Raw genomic sequence first — 24524 nt, forward strand, 5'->3', positions numbered from 1 at the left:
ACATTTTATACTTGTCAGATTTTGTTGTTTTAGATTTTATTTTTTTTGTTTTTGTTTTTGTTTTTGTTTTGTTGTTTTAGATTCTATAGGAAAGTGTATTTACCATTGCAATCTGCTTATGTCTTTTCTTTCTTAGGAACCAACTCCAGACGATTGGGATAGCTGCTGCCAACACATGGGGTCTTTTTCTTCTCGTGTTGTTATTGGGATATGGGTTGGTGGAAATTCCTCGGTCATACTGGAATGGAGCTAAAAGGGGTTATTTACTTATGAAGACTTACTTTAAGGCAGCCAAACTGATGACAGAGAAAGCAGATGCTGAGGAGAATTTAGAAGATGTTATGGAGGTAATCAAGCAAATATAAATCTTATAAGAGCACCAGTTTCCAAGTGGTTTTATTTTCATCATTGTTTTCTTGTTGCTGTTAGACATTGATGGACTTCAGTCACAAATGTGGCATCATCTCCTCCAGGCTGACTTCTGAAATTTCAAGCTGTTGAGGGATTATCTCCAGCTTTTAACTAGCAAATATAAAAGGAAGCTATATTCAGAAGTACAAGAATATATCTATTATTTGGGGTTAACTGTTTTTCTGTTTGGTCTGTTGTGGGGCTTGAACTCTGGGCCTCGGTGCAATGTCTGAGCTCTTCAGCTCAAGGCTAATGCTCTACCACTTGAGCCACATCACCACTTCCAGTTTTCTGGTGTTAATTGGAGATAAGAGTCTCACAGACTCGCGTCTCGGCTGACTTTTTGAACCACAGTCCTCAAATCTCAACCTCCTGAGTGGCTAGAATTATAGATGTGAGCCACTGGTGTCTGTCTGGTAGTCAGTGTGGGGCTTGAACTGTGGGCCTGGATGTTGTCTCTGAGCTCTTCAGCTCAAGGCTATTGACCTACCCCTGGAGCCACAGGGCCACTTCCAGTTTTTTCCTAGTGGTTAATTGTAGATAAGAGTCTCCGGTCTTTAGTGCCCGCTGGCTTTGAACCGCAGTCTTCAGATCTCAGCCTTCTGAGTAGCTAGGATTACAGGGTGAGCCACCACATCCTGACCAGCTGATAACTTTTAATAACGCTTTCTTTCACTCTCAAAAGCCTCCCAGATTAGACAGCAAGTTATATAGGTACTCAAAAGTAATGGAAGTAAAACCGATAAGCAGAAGATACTTCTTCCTAAGACAGGTTAGCCCAAAGCAATTCCATCAAGTTGGGAAGCCTCTTGAGAAAACTATTTGCATTAGAGTTGGTATCAAAAAATAGTCTTGGTAATTTTAACAAGGCATTTCCTTTTATACATTTGTAACATGCAGTTTATATGAACCAGCTTCACCAAGTTCAGAGTGTAACCCAAAAGTTGATACTTTCAATATTGTTCACAAATACAAACATTTTGCCATGATAAAGTAATAATTTAGTTATAGATTTGAAGAGCTTATTGTATTTTTGCTCTTTCTTTGAGTATGTTACTTTTTAACATAAAACCTCATGATGAAAAAGCCTTTCATTCATGTTAAAATAAAGAGTTTCGATGTGGCTTATGTAGTAATTTGACCCATATGTAAGTCTCCTGTCCTATCCCAAGCCTCCATCTACCTGACTCTAGTCCCTTTGTTTATTCCTATAGTTGCTAGAGCTGATAGTAATTCAGTCCATAGACTTAATATTTACCCAATACACCACATTGGTTTTTAGATTTGTTAATGGTGATAATAATAATAAATACATAGACATCTTTGCCTAATATTTTCTAAGCATGTCGTATGTATCAATATACAGTTGACACTTGAATGATGGAGAGTTTAGAGGTATCAACACTTTCTGCATCTGGAAAACCCATTTAACTTTTGGCTACCTAACAACTTAATTACTAATTCTGGAGATTAAAAAGGCCTTCTGATAAACAGTTGCTTAATATGTATTTTGTATGTTATAGATATTGTGTGTAATGAAAATATACTAGAAATATGGGAAATCATTTTTTTTGCCAGTCCTGGGCTTGAATTCAGGACCTGAACACTGTCCTTGCGCTTTCTTAAGGCTAGAGCTCTACCACTTGAACCACAGCACCACTTCCAACTTTTTTCCTGTGTATGTGGGGGGAATCAAACTTGGGTCTTTTATGATTGCTAGACAAGCACTCTATCACTATGCCAAACTCCCTGCCCGGGAGATCATTTTTAACTGAGTTCTTGGTCATGTAAATTAAATATCCATTCAAAATTTTGTTAGATTTTTTTTCTTACAGATCTGTTTCTCTGGAAGCTTTTCTCTTCTGCAGTTAAAATGTTGTTCTTAATATCTCAGTCATTTCTCTCTTGAGTATTAGAACATGACATGCTGCTTCTTCTGTCTAGAGTAGTGTTACCTTTTATTTTGATTCCAAAATATTATAGAACAGTTAATTCCTTAGGAAATAATAGTTTTAATACTAACTCTAACCATGTAATACTCGTAATACTCATTAAATTACTTATTAATTACCTCCTATGAGACAATAGTTTCATTTAATGACTTATAGCACCATCTTCCAACCGATTGTCCAGTGTTGGGTTATGTTTGCTTTGTAATGAGCACAGTGTCATGTGTACTATGGTCTCATAAACAAATGTGAATGAAACAATCAATTGTGACAACTATTCTTTGGAAAGAAGAGACTACCTTCCTTATAAAGTATGTTGTTTGTCTGACTCCTTGTGTTTTTTCACTGATAATGAAATGCAAGTAGACTACTATAATTCTTGTTTTTTTTCTTTTTTGTGGGTCATGGAGCTTGAACTTAGCCTGGGCGCTGTCCTTGAGTTCTTCAACTCAAGGCTACTGCCCTAGCCTTGAACCAAGCCCCACTTCCCTGTTTTCTAGAGGTTAATTAGAGATAAGAATCACAGGTCCTTTTGTGCCTGGGCTGTCTTAGGACCTTGGATCTCAGATCTCAGCCTCCTGAGTAGCTAGGATTATAGGCATGAGCCACCCTGCCCAACTTAATTTTATTATTTTAAGCAGACAAAACTTATTAAATTTGTTTTGAAATTTTTTCTATTGCCCAACTATTTTTTTATATAAACATAGCAAATGATAAGGTAGAAAATTTAGCATGTAATAAAAAATTATTAGTGGGCCGGGAGTTTGGCCTAGTGGTAGAGTGCTTTCCTAGCATGCATGAAGACCTTGGTTCGATTCCTGGGTACCACATACATAGAAAAAAATGCCTGAAGTGGTGCTATGGCTGAAGTGGTAGAGCTCTAGCCTTGAGAAAACCCAAGGGCAAAGCTCAGGCCTTGAGCCCAAGCCCAGGACTGGCAAAAAAAAAGTGTTAGTATATAGGTATAGCAATTTAAGTACTTTGTTTTTACTTCCTAAGAACTTGTATCAGTGAAAAGAGTTTAATTTAATGCTAAATAATTTAATTGAAACTAAACTTGTGTGGCTATAAATAGTATTTATGCATTTTCATTTGAATTGTTCATCTACACAAATAGAAATATTTTTATTCCTCAAACTGTTTTTAATAGGAGGTTCGTAAAGTAAATGAAAGCATCAAATATAACCACCCATTGAGAAAATGTGTTGACACCATACTTAAAAAGGTAACTAAATTACATTTATATTCTTTTGAAATTTATACTTATCTATTACATAAATTAGCATTTCATAAAAATCAGAAAAGTATTGGTCTGGGAGTTTGGCCTAAGCTCAAGCTCAGGACTGGCCAAAAAAAAAAAAAAGAAAAAGAAAATCAGAAAAGTAATTTAAAAAGCCTCTTACAAGTAGGTTTCCTAATGTATTTTAACTGTAAGTCAGTAGTATACTTGGATTTTTTTCTTTTGTTACTGCAAGTTTGATGGTAATTATTGATAGTCTTTTCCACTGATATGTGCAGAGGTGATATAGAGTAATGTGTAATAACTGCTATAACAGTGATGAGGATCAACATTTTTAGATGCCACTGTTCATCATCATTAGTCATATCTTTATAAGAAAATAAACTGATTCCTTGTGATCAACTTCCTAATGATTTAATGATATATTTCATGTATCACAAAATCAATAGCATTATGAGATGTGTAATATGATTCAATAAATAGTCATGCAATTGTGATTTTGATATAATGGTATTGAATTAAGGATATTCTTACCCTTCCAAAAACACTTGCAGAGTTCTCATTTGTCTTTGATGTACCTATAGAACCACTTATATATATATATATATATATATATATATATATATATACTGTTTTAAATCTGTTGTACTGACCATTAGCTAAATTATTAGCTGTGATTTTTGGCTAAAATATAGTTTTCTAATCATTTCTTTCTTATGTGCTACTCTTTGAGACCTGTTACAGGAGATTAACTAAGTTCAAGTTCATGTAATTAATGACTACTAGTATGCCAGATAATCCAAACTGTATATGTGTTTGTCTGAATTGTGCTTTTCAGAAATTGTGAATATTGTATCTTTATTATTTAGCTAGGAAAGTAATTGACAGTTTCATCAAGTTTCTAATAATAATCATCCTCTCAAATACGAATTGCTTCCTAGAGATAAGTTCCCTGCCTTTACTAATGTCACGATAGAATATCTGAGCATAAAAACTAATATTAATAGAGGAAAAATTCAATTCATCTTATGAAACATTTTCATAAAAATATTAACAAATAAAACTATTTAGAGCACCAAGATGAAGATATTTTTGAGAAGATTGGAAATGCTAGAGTGACAGATTTTTAATAAAAATCGTTTTATCATATATTTTAAAGTTTTCATAAAATCTGGTTGTTTCTTTTAGTGTCCTACAGAATATCAAGAAAAAATGGGTAGGAACATGGATGATTATGAAGATTTTGATGAAAAGCGTAATACCTATCCAAGTGAAAAAAGTTTAGTAAAACTACATAAACAGGTAACCATTGTTAATTATAGCTATTTTACTTACACCTAAATGATTTCATTTAGCTTTATTATTATTGCTCATGAAAAGGAATTTTGTATGAATCCTAAACTATGTTTTAAGCTTTTTTCCCCCCTTGTAGTTAGTAGTGGGACTTGAATTTAAGGCCTTGTATTCTTACTTAGCTTTTTCATTCAGCTTTTTCATTCAGCACCTGGTTGCTTGAGCTATACTTCTTTAGTTTCTAAAACACCTTTTGATCCTATTATAATTCTTTGAAATGTATTAACCTTAACTTGCTGGATCAGGCTGCTCTCGGCAATTGGGAACAAGGAATTATAGTTATTATATCTTTTATAATGATTATATCTTTTAAATAAATTAACATACTTGATTTACTTAGTAAATACTACTAGTACCATTCCATGAAGACAAAAACACAGATAATATAAAAATGTTCCCTAGCATTAAGAGGACCCAATGTTGGATCACACTGATGTACCTCCTTTCTCTTTTGTAGGTGATTTATTCAGTGCAGCGGCACCGTCGAACTCAAGTGCAATGGCAAATTCTTTTGGAACAAGCATTTTACCTGGAGGATGTAGCAAAAAATGAAACTAGTGCCACTCATCAGTTTGTTCACACGTTTCAAGCCCCAGAGCCAGAAAATCGATTTATCCAGTATTTTTATAATCCTACTGTTGGTATGTGATTTAATATAAAATTCAACATTTAATCATTTGTTTTTCAGGGAATAAGTATTATCTTTTCACCAATACAAAACTGAGGTTTCCTTGTATTATTTGATTTATGCAATATGATATATTTGTATATTTGATAAGTTTTGCCTCACATAATGTTTTACTTATCATAGAGCATGTTCATCAGTTTCTACTGCTAGTTTATCTAAAATTCTCTATAAAATAGATGTAGTACATGAATCTTATTTTGGATATGCATATGTACTTAAAATAATTGTATATGTAAGCAATTTTATATTATAGATCTGAGTTTTCTTTAGGCTTCATATACTAATAAATATTCCTTTAAGGTGTTCTATTTAGTTATTATACTTATGAGTCTTAATTATAAAACGTGTACTCTATAGTTCACATAATCTTACTTATTTAAGCTGAATATTAACTCGATGCCTTTATGTGCTTGGTTTTTCAGTGTAGAAACTGAATAGCCAGGACAAATATGTTGGAAAACTTTAAGAAATATTTTTCTAGTTAAATTTAGGAATGATTCAACATATATAAATGTTAAGTACAGTTGAGGGCTCAGTACATATAAATTAAGAGGGACAAAAATCCCTGTTCTGTAGAGTAGAACAGACAATAAATGTATGATAGTATAAATAAGGATGTTGAGTAGATAGTGTTAGAAATTTAGGGTGCAAATGTAAATTAGTAAGCCATTAGTATAGTGAGCCATGGGTCAAGGAATGTTAAGGGTAGAGAAGAGAGAAAGTCCAAGTGTAGGGCATTCTGACTTAGAGATTAGGTTAATTAGGAAGAACAGTAGAAAAGACCAAAAATTTCCAGTGAAATAGGAGGAAAACCTAGTATTCTGAGAAGAAAGGTTTATAAAGTACCAGCCCAAATGCTGCAGATTGGTTTTATTATGAATACTACTTGACCATTAGATTTCAGAGACATAAGATGGTGAAGGGTTAGTCTTATTGGTATATATAAGAAATAAAGAAAACAAAGCCAGTGGGATTTTTTTTCTTACAAAAGGAAATAGAGAAAAGGAGTACTGGTGAAAGAATGAGGGTAAGGAATGAAAAAAAAATGTATAGAAGGTAATATTGGACTGGAATTACAAAAGAAAGGATAGTTGACACAGTAGCAGAGAATTCTGAAAAAGTCTGAGTGGCAAGAGAGGTGATTACATTAGAAGTAGGCATAGCTGTATCTTAGGTTCTGAAAAGGCACAGTGGTGGAAATGTAAGCCAAGTTTCTTCTGATCATTTTGACCTCCTCAGGGAAATGGGAAAAGTATAGAAAAGGAGGTTTTCCCCAGGCAAAATAGTTGCACAGCAACTATAGTTGTTACAGCAAAAAGAATAACCAGCAAAAAGCTAGGCTGCTGGCATGTCTCATGTGGTAGAACATAGCTGAAGGAGTAAAACAGACCAAGGAAAGTACAGGAAGAGCCAAGATCCTGAGTTCCAATTCCAGTACTGGCAAGAAGAAAAAAAGAAGAATCTAAAGGGAACCCAAACCCTAAAGTTGTGTGTTTTTCTTCTCCAGTATGCAGCTGCTTGCATGTAGCTGCAAAGTAGCTAGAAAGTTAGATTTAACCGGAGTATAGTTTAGATAAGAAAAGATGGTGAAGCAAGAAAGGGCAAAGGACCTGGGATATCGGAGAGAGGATATATATATATCTTCAAAACCTATAATCTGAGGAGGGTAAGGAAGAAATAAAGACATTAGGTTGTTTGATGATGTTAAAAAGATATAGAATAAATGTTTTGTTGGTCCAAGTAACATAAAGTCAGAATATATATGGAACATGTATAGTCAGATGAGGATGATGGATTTACTTTACATGGAAGGACTGAAGTTGGTGGCAATAAAATGTTTAGGGAAGATCTAGAATGAGTAGCGGTAGAGTGGAGGATGAGATCATTCGAGGACAGGATGGACAGGGAAGGCATAAGAGCAACTTGTTGAAAGATTTACCTACACAAACATTTAAACCCCCAGGATTATGCTGCAGGAAGAGTTAAAATCATTGTTCAAAATATAGAACTGTATCTTTGTTTGGGGCTATATCTCAATGAAAAACAACTTGCCTAGGATGCTGCGGCCCTGGGTTCAAGCACCAGCATCATACATATGTTCAAATATAAATTCAGACTTATCAAAATCCAAATCTCACAAAACATTCCTATATGCACAGGACTTATCTTTGTCTATGTATAGTTTTTCCCTTAATGTTTTAGGACTGTGTCCAGATATGATGCCACTTTGCCTTTAAGTGTTTCAGTGTATACTGTCTAAAAAATGGAAGATATTTTCATATATGATTATCAAAATTAGGAAAATTGTATTGGTGTTATACTATTACTTACAGTCCTTATCTATGTTTTTTCCAATTACCCTAGGGATAATCTTTGGAAAAAATTCCTAGATCATCTCAATCTTCTTGATCTGAAATGGTTTCCCAGTCTTATATATATTTTATATCACATTTTTGGAGAGTACAGGCCAGTTTTTTGTTGAATGCCTCAGGATTTGAGTACAATATACTCTCATAATTAGATACAGGTTATACATCTTTTACAAAAATAACCACTGCAGTGATATAATATTCTCAGTGAATTATGGCAGGAAGCACATGGACTATAGTGATTCTTTAGTAAGATGATGTCAGCCTGATTTTGCTATTGTAATTTCTCTTTGTAATTATCTGTTGATTATTTTAAAAGAGTGAAAATGCCCTGTCACTCATTTAGTTTTCTTAATTGTACATATATTTTTTTAATCTTCCAGAGTGGTATTGGGAATGTCTTTTGAGGCCATGGTTTTACAGGATACTTGCTGTGGTTTTGTCCATCTTCTCTGTGATTGTTGTATGGTCAGAGTGTACATTCTTTAGCACAACTCCTGTCTTATCCCTGTTTGCAGTCTTCATACAACTTGCAGAAAAAACATACAACTATATTTATATTGAGGTCAGTTTATTTCCTTTCTTAAATATATGTTAGTTAAGAGTATGATACTTAACTGTTATATCTTTTGTCATATAGTTCTTCTGGTAAGAATAAATAGTGATATTTCTAACAATGTTATTCAGACTTCCAGAAATAAGTTTCATTAATTTACTATAAATATTAAGAACTATATATGAGCAGTGGGGAAAACGTATAAGATAGTGCAAAAGCCGGGCGGTGGCTCATGCCTATAATCCTAGCTACTCTGGAGGCTGAGATCTGAGGATCAAGGCCAGCGTAGGCACAAAAGGGAAGTGGGGCTTGGCTCAAGGGTAGGGTGGTAGTCTTGAGCTGAAGAGCTCAGGGACGATGCCCAGGCCCAGAAGTAGAGAGGTAGCCTTGAGCTGAAGAACTCAGGAAGGGCCCTCAGGCCAAGTTTAAGCCCCATGAACCACACACACACACACACACACACACATACACACACACAAAAGGTAGTGCAAAAATATATTTTGAGAATACTTTGATCCTCTAATGTCAATAAGGTCATCACTTATAGTCTTCATATGAAGAGTTGCCAAGGGAAGTGGAAAGCAACTTATTTGGAGAAGTAGATTTGACACATTTGGATCTAGACTATTGAACTGGCATAAAATGTATTTTTCAATTCTGAAAATATTTTTTCAAAATTTTATTTTCTTAGGTTATTTATCATTTATTTTCTTCAAGTAGTTGTACGAAGAGGTTTCAAATGAATATTTATATGTGCAATGCATCTTGATCAGTGTTACCTCTTCATCATTTTCCTTCCATTTTTCCAGCCCTATCTAAAATTTCCTGGTTCCATTGTCACATATTATTATGACTAAACTCTCCCACTATTTTTCCATTAATCATCTCTAACCCCTGTTAGCCCAAACTTTTATTGGGTAACACTTAAACATTCCAATTCAACTGAAAATGAAAGGTAAGGCTTGTATTACTGTGTAAAATAATGAAGTCCATTTTTTTGTTGTTCCTTTTCAGATTGCTTGCTTTCTTTCCATCTTCTTTCTGAGTATCTGTGTTTATTCTACTGTATTCAGGATTCGTGTATTTAACTATTATTACTTGGCTTCTCATCATCAGACTGATGCTTACAGTCTTCTTTTCAGTGGCATGTAAGTAGCATTCACTTTAAAAATAAGAGATATATCTCTTTTATTTCTTCTTCATGAAGGTTGCACTGATTTGGCTTAAATATTAATGTTTGTTGATTACCAACTAGATTTTGCTTTAGGCTTAAGGTTACGTTAGGTATGCTAAATTATGAGAAAAGAATAAAAAAGCAAAATGTGGACTTACCAATTAGAAATTGAAAATATAGGTAGGTAAAGAATATAAGCAATTGAGTTTAGAGACTAAGTCAGACCTAGAGAGTGTGCTGAAAATCATTAGTCTCGTCTGGTTTGGACTATAAAAAACCAACAGGAGCAATTTTTATTGTGGAATTTAGAGAAAGTCGAGTGAGATGGCTCTGGTTTGGGCGAATTTAACCCATCTATTATAACTTCTGGTTAGATCAGTCAAATTAGATATTTATAAGTTCACAGAAATATTGATATAGAAACATGTATGTGTGTGTTTGTATGTGTGTGTGTGTACGAGTGCACACATGCATGTCCATGTCTGCAAGTTCTGAGGCTTGAACTCAGCTTGTTTGTTCACAGTTGTCTACCACTTGAGCCATAACTCTAAGCTGAGTTTCACCCCCTGCCCCGTTAATTTCCTGTGCATTTCCAGGCTGCCTTTGAATTGTGATCCTTCATGTGTAGAATTATAGGTGTAAGCCACCAGCATCCAGCTTGGAAGCATCTTCTTTCTCTTACAAATAATTATGGACTGTAATAGTTTCTTGTTGCTGTAACTTTCAGAAGTTTCAGTCCATAGTTGTCCATTGCTTTGGGCATGGCAGAGCACAGATGATCCCCTCATGGCAGTCAGGAAATACACACACAGACACACACACACATCTTCCCTAGCATCTTCCCTATGACCTACTTTTTGTAGCTTAGCCCTCCCTACTAAAATTTCTACCACCTCCTAAAATAGCAGGACTAGATGGAGACTGTGCCTAGTGAGGAATGTTTCATAGTTAAATCACAACATGAATTGATAGAAAGTTGCAGATCACTAGAGTCCTATATAACCTTTGCAGTCCTGGGGCTTGAACTCAGGGCCTGGGCACTTTTCCTGAACTTTTTTTGCTCAAAGTGAGCACTCTACCACTTGAGTCACAGCAGTACTTCCAGTTTTTCTATGTATGTGGTACTGAGGAATTGAACCCAGGGCTTCATGCATACTAGGCAAGCACTCTACCACTAAACCACATTCCCAGCCCCTGCCAACCTCTTCTAGTAGTGATATCATCTCGTATTTCTCCTTCTGTTCTATTGTGAGTTTGAACTCAAGACCTCATATTCATTAGGCAGGTACTCTAACCCTTGAGTAACCCTCTTATTGCTTTGTTTTTATTTTGAATAAGGTTCTGCAGGCCTGGACCATAATCGATCTATGCTTCCAAGGTAGTTGGGATGGCAGGTGCATGCCACCATGTCAAGTTGTCATTAGTGAAAATTGGGTCTTAGGGATCATTTTACCTGGTGTGACCTTAAGGCTCAATCCTTGTAGTGTCTGCCTCCTAGTATTACAGGAGTGAGCCACTGTACTTAGCTGCTAATGATTTTTTTATACCTGTGTGCTTTATCAAAATTTGTAATATTCAGGCCTTATCACAATTTTTTTTCTTTTTTTGCCAGTCCTGAGCTTGAGCTCAGGGCCTGGGCACTGTCCTTGGACTTTCTCGAGGCCAGAGCTCTACCACTTGAGCCTCAGCCCCATTTCTGGCTTTTTTCTATGTATGTGGTACCAAGGAATCAAACCCGGGTCTTCGTGCATGCTAGGCAAGCACTCTATCACTAGGCCAAACTCCCGGCCCTTTGTCACAATTTTTTAATCCAGCAGCCAGTGTTACAATCAAGATATAGATATGTTCCGTCAGCATGAAAAAATGTTCTTATATTACTTCCCCCCCCCCCAGTCATGGGTCTTGAACTCTGGGCCTGGGCACTGTCCCTTAGCTCTTCAGCTCAAGGATCATGCCCTATCACTTGAGCCACAGCACCACTTCCGGTTTTTGGGTAGTTAATTGGAGGCAAGAGTCTCACAGTATTGCATGCCCAGCTGGCTTTGAATTGTGATCTTCAGATCTCAGCCTCCTGAGTAGCTAGGATTACAGGCATGAGCTTCTAGCATTCGGCCTCATATTGTCTCTTAATGGTTGTATCCTTACATTATTCCAACTTTCAGTTCTCCAACTCTGTAAAATACTCCTTTTACTTGGACAAAGTTAAACCCTTTTTTGTGGCTGTACCTGTCCGAATGACACCCTTTGCCGCAGTAACTTCAAAATTTTCTTGTCCTGAGTACAGTTCCCCTTGAAGATGCTATATCCTTGTCATAATCTGAGACAAAAGCGCACTGATACTGAAGTCAAAGGAGGTATATTTAAGATCTGTCCATGAGTCTTAGTGATAAAGCAGTAGTATATACCAGCAAAGCAGGAAGCCTGAGGCTACAGTTTTGCTGTGTAAATATCAGTATTTTTGAGGGTAATGTGTTTAATAGGATTTTCAGAATGTTTTCCAGAGAATGGCAATTCAGATTAAAATTATTATATATATGTGTACATAAGTTATAGCTATGATGATATGAAATATTGTAGTACATTTCACTATAACTTAAGATATATTTTGCTGCATTATCTTTAATATTTTGGTCTTTTTAATATCTACTGAAGGTTGTTTTGCCGTTTGACTCCTCCATTATGTCTTAATTTCTTGGGTTTGACCCATATGGACTCATCCATTTCTCACCAGAATACTCAGCCAACTGCTTATACATCTGTAAGTATGGTCACAAAAGGAGGTTCTTTAATTTTTAATAATTACAGCTTAAATGATTATGTAATTACTAATGACTGAATTAAAATGTTTTTATTTATCTTATAAAGAAGTTTTTTAGCTCACATAGTTTGTCTTGCTGGATAATATCCAAATACTTGATCTATAGTAGTATTAGTGTTTGTACCTATAGTCTTTGTGTGTTTTTGAATTATGTTTAGCAAACATTTGTTTTACTTAGTAGACAACCTTGATAGAAAACAAGATTGTTCTGTTATAAGTAAATTTTCTATTGATGAATGAAAAATATAAAACTATGTTTATTTAACTTACTTTTTTCTTGCTCTTCAGATTATGGGTTCCATGAAAGTTTTATCCTTTATTGCAGATGGATTCTATATATATTATCCTATGTTGGTGGTAATCCTCTGCATTGCTACTTACTTTAGGTAAGAAACACATGTTATCCTTTTCTTGGGTTTAGTTATATCTAGATATTCTTTTTGCTTAAAACTCTTTTAAGTATTTACTGATTGGGTTTTATTTTATTGTGGCTTTGGGGAAGGAGCTGTTTGAAGGAAGTGCTTTAGTGATTAGGCCATATTTTTCCTCTAATAAAATTTTAGAGTTATTGTTTTACATTATTTAGGCCTCAAAGTAATATGATTACAAAATTAACTCGTAAGTGTTCTTTATGATAATGATTGGTAGTGTAGCTTATAAAATTCCTTCATTCCTGTATTCTCTTAAGTAACAATTCAGTCTTTGGGGTTTCTCCATAATTATCACTGGGTTTCTAGATGCTTCAGACCATGGCCAGCACAAAGGGGCAGAAGGGGAACAATTATAATCAAGACGTACATGTAGGGCTGGAGAAGAAACCTCCTCTTACTGTTGGAAGTACATGGACTGCTCTTTTTTATGGGATTAGAGAAGATAGTAGAATTTTGGCAGAGGTAAGATTCGAAATTAGTTAAAGAATAGGTATGTTTGGCTCTTAGCACCCTGTTAGAACCAGTCTGCTTTTCCAATGAAAATAAATTTTTCAAACTACTTCTATTTAAAACCTAAATGTTATTACAAGCAAAATATACTAATATTAGGGTAATTAGAAAACAAATTGTTTAAGATAACCTCTGTGTCAACTTTTAAAATATTTTTGTTTTCAATCAGATAAATAAAAAGTTAGAAGAATATGATATAAAATAATACTGCTAAACAGGCACTCGTGGTTCACATCTGTAATCCTAATCACTGAGGAGTCTGAGACCCTAGGCTGCCTAGGTAGAAAAATCTATGATATTCTATCTCCAAAATAACTAGCAAAACAGCATGACTGAAGTCATGGCTCAGTTGATAGAGCATGAGCTAAGCTAGCAAGTTAAGCAAGTACATGGCCCTCTGACTTTGAGCCCTAGTGTCACCAAAAAATAAAATAGTATTGTTAATATAAACTGATAACAAAACTAATATTTTGAATTTTTCCTTTAAGGTAGAAAAGATAATAACAGACTTGTACTGTGAAAATGATGTAATAAAAGAAGAGAGTAAGCATACATTGTACATACAAAACTAAGTTTTGATTATATACTTACTCATTTTAAGAATTTATAAAAGTTTTATGGAAACCTGTCATTTAAAATACGATGTAAAAATCAATGTTAATAAAGAAAAAAATCAAAATAAAGTTTTATGGAACACTAACAGCTTATAAACTATAACATATCTTTTCATGTTAGTAGTTATGTTGACAATATTAGTATTTTGAATGAAATCTTAATACTTATGATGAAATAGCTTACAATAGTACTTTGCCATCCAGAAAAATCATAAATGTAAAGAAATGTTATATCTAAAAGGATAGTTGTAAAAAAAAAAGGGGTGGTGGAGGAAGGGAGGGGAAGGAGAAAGACATAAAAGTGGATAGGAGGGGTAAAAAGGAAAGAGAAAGGAAACTGTAAGGACAGGACAGATGGAGGGAAGGGAGGTAAAGGTAAAGAAAGGAAAAAGAAAAATGGGAGAAAATAGGAGGGAAGGTTTAAGATGTGAGAGAAAGGAAGGGGAAAGAAAAAGAGGAGAGGAGAGGAGAAGGGAGTAAAGGAGAAGAGAGGAAAGGAGAGAAGGGGAGAAAGAAAGAAGAAATGAAAGGAGGAGAAAAGAGGATAGAAGGAAGGAGAGTAGAGAAAAAGGAAAAGAAAAATATTCAATGTTAATTAGTATAGATTTTGAATACCATTTTGTCTTTATGGAAAAAGGCCGTGTTCCTCAATTTTCAAATCGAATATCCTCATGTAAATATGTGAAGCAATATCTTAGTAACATTTCAGTGGTAGTTAGCTTTATGTATACATTTTCATTGGCCATGATGTCATATTTCGTTTACAATGTTAGTCTGATTCCTACTTTAGAAACAACACAGCAATGTCCACTGCTAATACTTTGTCTTAGCTGCCCAGGTAAAGTAAGGTTGTTCCTTGGTACTTGCAGAAAAATAAGACGGTCCCAAACACAATGATAAAGTTATAAGCTTCTTATCCTGGTACATAGTATTCCTACAAGGATATAACTATAATAAGGGCATATTTAAAGTCATAGAATTAACATGATTATCTACCTGAAACTTCACATTCACTCTAGTAATTCATGTAAAACATTCTTTTTGTATAAAACAAGCATACATATGTTCTGAATCAAATATTTGCACATTTTTTAATGGCAATTGGAGACCTTCACTTTAGCTGCCTTTCTGTTTTCTCTTTTTTACCCAGTTTTTCCTTCATTCTAACTTTACTCCTCTCTACATGTTTATATGCAGGTTTCTGCCATTATAAGCACATCAGTGGAAAAGTTAAGAACTAAATACAATAAAAAGAGCTGTGTGTTATTTTTCTAAATCTTGGTCTAAAATCTCAGATCTTTAATTATTAAACTAAACAATCATATTTAAAGTAAATAGCAAATCAATTAATAACCAGTTGAGATATAGCAATTACTTTATAGTATGTAATCAAAAGTTATTAAGAACTGACTAGTCCTTAGCAGAAAAACATGAAAATAAATTCATATAATAAAGACCATCTAAATCAGAATATCCTGCACTTGAAATACTAGTTTTACAGTGTGTTTCAATATTAAAACTGCTGTTTGAAAAAATATATAAATTGTTTGAACATAAAAAGAACAGATTATTCTTGTAATATAGCCATTTTGTAATTGCATAATCCTGGTATAATTGTTTCTGAAGATATACTGATGGCTTGACCTTGTTTACTTGTATAAGGAAAGTTCATGTAATCCATACCCTAGTGTGTAAAATACTAGGAAAAAGCTTCTTAGAAAGGGAAATAGTACTTCTTGAAGAATGATAAGTTATAAACACCATGATAACTAATCATGTACCTAGGTTTCTTTGAGGATGGCAATATTCAATTTCTCTAAATATTTACATTAGGAAATAATGCTTTTATTTCCAAAATCTGCTTTTATTAGTTTAGGAACCCGTTGCTTGAATCTGCTTGGTTTCCAGCAGTTCATGGGAGATAATGATATGACATCAGACTTAGTTGATGAAGGAAAGGAATTAATCAGACGAGGTAAGATTTGTCTTTTAAAGTAATGAGAAAATATTAAGTGCTAAGACTCAAAGTACAAAATTAATGTTTTAGTAATTTATGAATGACTTTTCATCTATCTTAAGGTATTATAAAGTTATAATACCTTTGTGCTTTTAGCCCAAAATATACATTTAAGTTTTTTAGGAAAAAAAAGAGTTTGAAAATGCAAATAACAAAAATACATCTATAAGAAACTTTGTAACATAATTTTTAGTTCTGTGACTAATATCCATTTATAGTTTGTGTTCATCAGCTTTCTGTTTCTGTTAATAAATATTTGAGATAAACAACTTACAAGAAAGAAACACAGTTTAGCCAAACAGTTTTAAAGGATGTCCATACAATTTGGTTTTGACCTCTGGGATAGAGGACACCAGTTCTCCTCATGGAAATCAGGAAGCAAAGAAATACATAACAAGAGGGGAGATATAAGTATTTCTTTCAGGAACATGACAAAGTGACCTTCTTTCCTTCAACTAGCTCTATCCCCTACATGCTACCCCAGCTTCAAATAGTGCTATGTGCTGATGACCAAAACTTTAGCATATAGCTCTTTGGAGGACATTTAAGATCCAAAGTATAAAAGAATTATCTCCATGTTTGTATCAAAACAGCTGCCAATTTCTATACAACTGTAAATATAAAGTCATTAAATTAAAGAATCATCAATTTGATAGTGCCTGGTAAATGATTTAAACCAGAACTATTTTCTTTAGATGATAATGAGATGATCATTGATATGAGAATTTGATTGCTATTAGAATATATAACATTCTTCTAGAATCTAATTACAAAGTTGAATACACTGAGTGTAATTATACTCGTGATAGTGTGATTGTGATAAAAAATCTTATGTGTAGTTATTGGTCTACCAATGAAGGTTGATATAATGGTTCTAATGGTATAATGATTGTATTAGTTAGACTTCACCTGACCTAATAATAGGACCCAACATTCTCACAAATAAGAATGATAAATTGGAAGCACGCCTAAGATGTGAGGAGATACACTAAACACTGAGTATCTAACTTATACAGACTAATAAGGGAAAAGACTACATACAAAGAAGGCTTGAGCTCAGTTTAGAAGCAAAGGAAATCGAGAGTACACAGAAACAACTTTCAGGTCAGTAAGAGGAAGGTCTTTATTAAATTTATTTAGCCAAGACTACAAATACCACCACTAACAAAAACAGAGAAAACATTTCCTTAGAACCTTTCTAACATGAGCCTATTACTTTTAATTTTGTAGTAACTTAAAAGACTTTTTGGTTCCACCCTGATAACTTTTCATTCATTACCCTATAATTGCGTCCTATTAGCTGAAATTTGAGGCCATTTTTTCTGTCTTTAGAGAAGAGAAAAAGGCAAAGACAAGAAGAAGGTGAAAATCGAAGAAGAGTAAGTACAGTATTTTGTTAAATTGATGTAACCAGAGATTAGTATAAAATATGGGAATAGTAATGATTTGGAATAATTGGTTAAAGATAGAAAAACAGTAGAAATATGGCATATATATATATACATATATATACGTTGTTTGTTTTTTTTGTCATTGGGCTTGTACTCATCCCAGGCACTGTCCCTGAGCTCTTCAGCTCAAGGCTACCTCCCTACCGCTTGAGCCAAGCCCCACTTCCCATTTTCTAGAGGTTAATTGGAGAGAAGAGTCTCAGGTCCTTTTGTGCCTGGGCTGGCTTTGAACCTTGATCCTCAGATCTCAGCCTCCTGAGTAGCTAGGATTACAGGCGTGAGCCACCGACTGGCTATAAAATTGATTTTTAAAAAGAGATAATTTTAATACTTTCACATCCACATGCTAAATGTTCTTTCAGATTTGCTTAAAAAGATTCTAGTAAAAAATTACTTTGTAGCCGGGCTCGGTGGCTTACACCTGTAATCCTGAAGAGCTCAGGGATAACACCCAGGCCCAGAGTTCAAGTCCCATGACAAAAAAAAATTACTTTATTTGTTTCAAATAAAAGTTTCTAGCTTAAAGGATGTAAATATTGAACAAGTGGCAAAACAGTCTTGTTGTTAAAGTGTTTTGATTGCTTTAAGTAACCATCTTTTTTATAGTATGGCATTTTGTTTACCTCCTTAATTTCTCTCCAGTACTCCATTTCCTGAGGCAGACTAGCCTCCCCGTTGTTGGTTAAAATAGAAAGAAACAAAAAAAAACTACCCACAGTTACCACAGACTTTTAACACTGGGGGATATTTACACTGGTGAAATAAAGACTAAAATGAGACTTGATAGTTGTCTTTGTATATCATCATGTTAAAGTCTTGCTGTTTATTTCAGGCATAACTGTAGTCAAAGAGCAGATATTCCTAAAGATAGATTTCACCATTCTTTTGTTGTTGTTCTGATTATTTTTTTCTTTCTGTCCCTTCTATTTATTGGTTTATTTTGTGCTAGTTGTGAGGCTTAACCTCAGGAATTTCATCGCCATTTCTAGCTTTTCAGTAGTTAATTGGACATAAGAATCTCATGGACTTTTCTGCTTGGGCTAGCTTTGAACTACAACCTTCATTTCAGCCTCCTCAGTAGCCTGGATTATAGGAATGAGTGTGTCACCAATACCTGGCTTCCTTTTTCTTCTTTTTTTAGCAATAAATTAATTGTACAAAGGAGTTTCATTATTTGATTTCCATATATGGACATAGTGTACTTTGACCAAATTCTTCTTGTTACTCTTTCTCATCTTCCCTTCCTTTCAAGAACATTTATTTTATTTTCATATGTGCATATAAAGTATTTTGAAGAGATTCACCTCCTCCTAAGTATCTTACCCTCCCCATCTAAACCGTAACCATTTCACCCATATGCTGTCCTTTTTTATCTCTAGATTTAGATAACATATAAAAGGGAAAATATAATATTTGTCTTTCTCAGGCTTATCTTGCTTAACAGGATGGTCTCCCTTTATATCCATTTTTCTTCAAATGATAATTTCACAGGTTTTCTTACCCAAGCTGACTTTGAACCACAATCCTCAGATCTTAGGCTCTTGCGTTGATAGGATTATAGGCATGAGCCATGGACACCTGGCTTACTAATGAATTTTGTAATTGATAATTTTTACATTATATTGTATATATAGAATGTTTTGCCAGTGATGAATTATTCTCTGTTTTCTTGGTACATGTTTATTTGTTTCTTCTAGGAATGGAAAGAACGATATGGACACAATAGAGAAGATTCTACTAGAAATAGAAATGTTCATCCTGATCCCAAAGAGTCCAATTTCTCAGATATTAATACCAATTGGTGTAAGTACTTTGTTTTCTAGCTTGCTTAGAAAGTATTTTCTTATGCTCACCTATGTAGACACTGAGAGGGTATCTGTTTAAAATGCCTTTTATAATCACAAACAAAATATGAAATTCACTGTGAAAAACTTCACTGTAATGCCATAGTTAAGTATTGATTTCGATTCATACTAGTTTTTACATCTTAATGTTTTGAGGGGAGAACTCAGGGTTTCATACTTGCTTGGCAGACCCTCTCCCACTCGAGATAGTCCTTTTTTGTGTTGATGATTTTCAGGCTAGAGTCTTGTTTTATGCCCAGAATGGCCTTTGCCACCATCCTCCCATTTGTGCTTCCTTGTGTGATGGGAATGACAGGCACACACCACTGTTTTCACTCATTGTGTTTTCCCCGTAGCTGGGATAACATCTCTGTTATCCCAAATAATGTGCCACCTTATCCAGCCACTGTTTGAGATAGAGGCTCTCAAATTTCTTTTTACTCAATTGACCTGATACCAAGATTCCCTGATCTCTGCTTGCAAGTAGCTAAAATTACAAGCTTCAGCCACTCTACCTGGTTTTAAAGAACCATGTAGTTTAGTTACCATTTCTTATCTGTTGTTATAAATAAAAAGTTGGATCATTTTTAATCTTGATTTTTCTCTGTTTGAATTCATAACTTCAAATTAAAAGATAAATAATAGAAATTTGTTTTCTTCTCTTGGACAGCATCCAAGTATACCAGGGCTAATAATAGGACTGAAAGGGACCGTATAGAACTTCTTCAAGATGCAGAACCTTTGGATTTTAATGCAGAAACTTTCACTGATGATCCTCTTGAATCTGAATCAGGAAGGTAAGTTCCAAATATCTGAAAATTTATTGACATATTAACCTGACACGGTTGAAAACAAATGATAATTAAACATACAGAAAATGTTCAACTGGTGATATAACCAAGTGGTAGCATACTTACCAATGTGAGAGACTAGTTATATCCCCAGTTTTACTACTATTAAAAATACATTAAATGACTTTGGACATATTTTCTTGCCCTCTGGTTCTTTTGTATTTGAAAAAGTGTAGTTCTTGAATAGTGGGAGTTGGAATTGATATCTTCATATAACACTAGTGTTATAAATAGGAAAAAAGAGTTGAATATAAATATGGAGCAAAGAATTATAATAATATATATTTATGACAATCTCATGGCAGTAGCTGCATAATTATGTATTGACATCAGACTCAATCTAAGTACTTTAACAATATTTTATTTGTGGTTGAAATCCAATTGTATTTAAATCCAGAGGTTCAGTAACTTACTTAAGGACAGTTTATAAATGACAATTCAAGAAAATTCTAGTACTTGGATGTCAGTCTCTTTTCTAACTGTCCCATGAATAAACAAAACAAAGTATTACACACATAAAGATACTTAATACATTATTGTAAGTACCAAAACTTTAGAATATTGTATTTATATTTGATAATTAAGTGTTTATTAAACTAACAATATCCTGGATATATCTTATATCTTTCAGGGTTTTCTTCTTTTAATTCTTCATTGCCATATGTCTATTATAGACTCTCTCCATTGCTGGTTGATTTACAATTGAGTAAATAATAAGGTTTTACTTTCAGCTTTTGAATTGATTTATTTTTTACTAAAGCAAGAATATATTGTTTTCTTTTTCCTTTATCACATTTGATGATTCAGATAATTTCTTTATGTTCATCTTTTAGGTATCAGCCTGGTGGTCGATATCTTTCAATGTCCTCCAGTGTAATATTTGAAGATATCTAAATCAGAAAAAGAATTATGGAACTAAGTCAACACATCAATTCAGCCTTTATGAACATTTGTGTGTTCCCAAAGTTCCTCTGTACTCTTGGTAAAAAAGTGTCAGGAAAACAAAATGACACTGATAATTAATTACATTGTAGTAATAGTAGGATGTTATGTTCACTGAATTGAGTATCATCATTGCTAATAGGATTTGTTACATACCATTCTCTTAAGTGTCTGCCTCAGAAGTAAAGTTGCAGTGGAAGGGTTTGACTCATAATGAAGATCAATATATGTTTATAGTGTATAATTAGGTTTGTTTCAGATTAATTTTTTTTCAGGAGGCAAAGGTTCAAGGAAGCCATATGTCACATTAAGTAATATAGTTTTGTAATTATGATTTATGTTTTGCCGTTCCTAAGATATAGGTTCTACTTGTACTTCCTACGGAAACTTAAGTGAAAGAAAACCTCAGATAATATTGGTAGTCACAAAACCAATGTCTTAAAATGAGTCTTATTGGACATACCTGAATGTAAAAAGCTTTTTCAAATCTGTATGCAAATGAATGGGTTTTTTGCATGTATAATTAGGATTATACATCTACTGATAATGTCTTTAGCATGAGTTCTCTAATTATTCATTTCAGTGTTTTTTTTCTAAAAAAGATTTTTTTCATATATTTTTTATTGTAATTAAAAAGGGTTACATTATATTCACCAGATAGAAGGTGCATTACTTCACATACATTGATACCCTTTTTCATGTCTTGGTCCCCATTTCCCTCCCCCAACCCTGCCCTTCATCTTGTTTTCCCCCCTTCCCTATCCTATTTCAAATAACCAAATAAGCATATATACAATATATCAGATAACAAGGTGAAATATTGTAACAATATGAGATAACCAAGGGACAGCAAAAGAGATGAGAGATAACAGTACATTAAGGACAACAATCACTCCTTATATGGCTTTTGTTTCTAAAAATGTTTTTGTTATAGCTTTGGAAAAGATTTTCATTTTTGAAAGAATACTCACCTTTGGTATTATCATATGATCATTCCATCCATTCAAGGAGAAAGTCAAAGCACTAATGGTAAACAGGAGGGTTTTTTGTTTGTTTGTTTTAACAGCCAAAGAATTCCACCAATATTCTCTAATATTTAAAGGTGCCTGTTTACACTTTCGAAAAGAAAATACCTGGCTATGTAAGGTTAAACCAAATAAATGCATTTACTTTTATTACTATAACTTGAACTGAGGCTTATAAAAAAAGAAAAATATTATTAAAATGGAAATCTAATAATAACTTGCTTTTTAAACGTGCTTGTAATTTTAAATGGAGTACTTTAACCTTTGTGTTTAAGCTAAACAAATATTATCTTTTGACTCACTGGTGAATATGACAGCACAATATGCTTGCAGGGAGTTTTTTATAATGGTCCTGAAATACCTGTAATTCTTTCTATATTGAGTGACCATATTTAAACTTGCCCAGGATAGTCTTAGTTTAGTATCTATTATCTTATAATTTTGACTAGTGATCACTTAAACTCAAATGTCTTTATTAAAGTTCAATTATATAGTCATCCTAACAAAATGATTTATGTTTCTTTTTATTTTTTATTTTTCTTCCTTCCTTTTTATTTATTTTATTTTTGGGGACCAGTCATAGGACTTCAACTCAGAGCCTGCGAGGTTTCCTTAATCCTTTGTGCTCAAGTGCTCTACCATCAGAGCCACAGTGCTACTTTCAGGTTTTTACTGAGTACTTTCTTGGAGATAAAAAGTCTCATTAACTTTTCTGCTGGGCTGGCCTTCAACCTCTATCATCAGATATCAGCCTCTTGAGTAGCTAGGATTACAGGCATGAGCCACCTGTGCCCAGCTTGATTTATATTTCTTGAAAGTAATCTTTTTCTCAGTCATAAAATTTTCATGTTTAATTTGTTCTTGAATAAATATTATATAAAAATTGTGAAGACATAGTTCTGTTCAGGTGGGGAAAGGAATAATACATAGTTGTAATTATCGGATTGTTTTGAGCTGTGAGTTTATAATCTTTAAAATTAGAGTCCCAGGCCGGGAGTTTGGCCTAGTGGTAGAGTGCTTGCCTAGCATGCACGAAGACCCGGGTTCGATTCCTCGGTACCACATACATAGCAAAAAGCCGGAAGTGGTGCTGAGGCTCAAGTGGTAGAGTGCTAGCCTTGAGAAAGTCCAAGGAGAGTGCTTAGGCCCTGAGCCTAAGCCCAGGACTGGCAAAATAAATAAGTAAATAAATAAATAATAAGATAAAATAAAATTAGAGTCCCTTTAAAATTATTATCAGTTGATAAATTTACTCTGAATTTAAGGTCATTTTGCCTGTTTGTTTTAACACACACACATTAATGTATAATTTGATCAGAATGTCACAGTAATTTAATACTGATTATAGTTTGGTGATTGACTCCTTGAATGCCTTGGGAATATCTTGTATCGTTTCAGTCCCTCTATTACTTATTTACAGAGTGATGATAATGCTATTTGCCTACTATCTCACAAAACTATTGTGAGGCAGTGAGTTGATGGTTATATGCTGGAGTTTTGAAAGACAAAACAAGTTCATTAGCTATGTTGTCTTTCCTAATGGTACTTGAAGATGATGGATAGGTAAAATGATTATTTCAGAATTTGGGTTTCTTAGTACTAGAGATACTTACAAGTCACCAACACAGAAACATTTATTGGACTAATTCACCAGAAGTCCTGTGAAAGTAATGTTTTATTGTTTAACATCTAGATTTACTTTGAGGTGTGAGTTCTTTTGGTTTTTGTAGTGGGGTTTGAACTCAGGCTCAAGCTTGCTAGGCAGTCACTCTGCTGCTTGAGTCACATCCTCAGTCTTTGGAATATTTTTAAGTGTATGGGTTTCTCATCAGATTTTGTTGTGTTACTCAGATGGACTAAACAGAAATAGAAAAAGAGAAGAAATTATTTGATGACTTATATAAATAACTTTATAATGCTCTAATATAAATTGATAGGAATACATGAAGAAAATTTGCTACTTTCCTTAATACTAAATATTTATGAGTATAATTATGGAAATACATATATGTCTATACATATACATCACAAATAGTATAGATATTTTTATGACTTTTGAGTTCCAAAATAATTTTTGGTTGTTTAAATAATCCAGAATATTCAAATTTTAAAATGAGATTGTCCTTAAAAAGTATTTGGTAAGCCAATTTAGGTGGCTTAATAAAAATCTGTAGTATATACAAAAATGATTCCATTTTGAGAAGGTTATTAACATGTAATGACATCTGTTGCAAAATATTATTATTAAATTACTTAATTCATACACCCTACAGGCAAAGTT

At 33.7% G+C, this 24524-nt stretch overlaps 1 protein-coding gene across 2 annotated transcripts in view; it reads left to right on the forward strand.

Annotated features, from left to right (window-relative positions):
- The window catches only part of Lmbrd2 (LMBR1 domain containing 2), a 38508-nt gene extending 15067 nt beyond the window's left edge, over positions 1–23441 (forward strand). The window contains exons 6-18 of one of the 2 annotated variants that reach the window (XM_090332049.1): positions 137–347; positions 3511–3585; positions 4789–4902; positions 5411–5594; positions 8394–8575; positions 9581–9714; positions 12393–12498; positions 12847–12944; positions 15985–16088; positions 17463–17509; positions 19279–19384; positions 20096–20222; positions 21110–23441. In XM_090332049.1, the coding sequence (XP_090188175.1) occupies positions 137–347; positions 3511–3585; positions 4789–4902; positions 5411–5594; positions 8394–8575; positions 9581–9714; positions 12393–12498; positions 12847–12944; positions 15985–16088; positions 17463–17509; positions 19279–19384; positions 20096–20222; positions 21110–21170 (1549 nt within the window). In that variant the 3' untranslated portion in view covers positions 21171–23441. Of the gene's footprint in view, positions 1–136; positions 348–3510; positions 3586–4788; positions 4903–5410; positions 5595–8393; positions 8576–9580; positions 9715–12392; positions 12499–12846; positions 12945–13295; positions 13442–15984; positions 16089–17462; positions 17510–19278; positions 19385–20095; positions 20223–21109 lie in introns of those variants that run through there. The other variant, XM_090332050.1, reaches the window with a different exon arrangement.
- The last annotated feature ends 1083 nt before the right edge of the window (positions 23442–24524 follow it).

The sequence above is a fragment of the Megascapheus bottae genome, chromosome 4 (assembly GCF_031878675.1).
Source record: "Megascapheus bottae isolate mThoBot1 chromosome 4, mThoBot2.hap1, whole genome shotgun sequence".
NCBI lineage: Eukaryota > Metazoa > Chordata > Mammalia > Rodentia > Geomyidae > Megascapheus > Megascapheus bottae.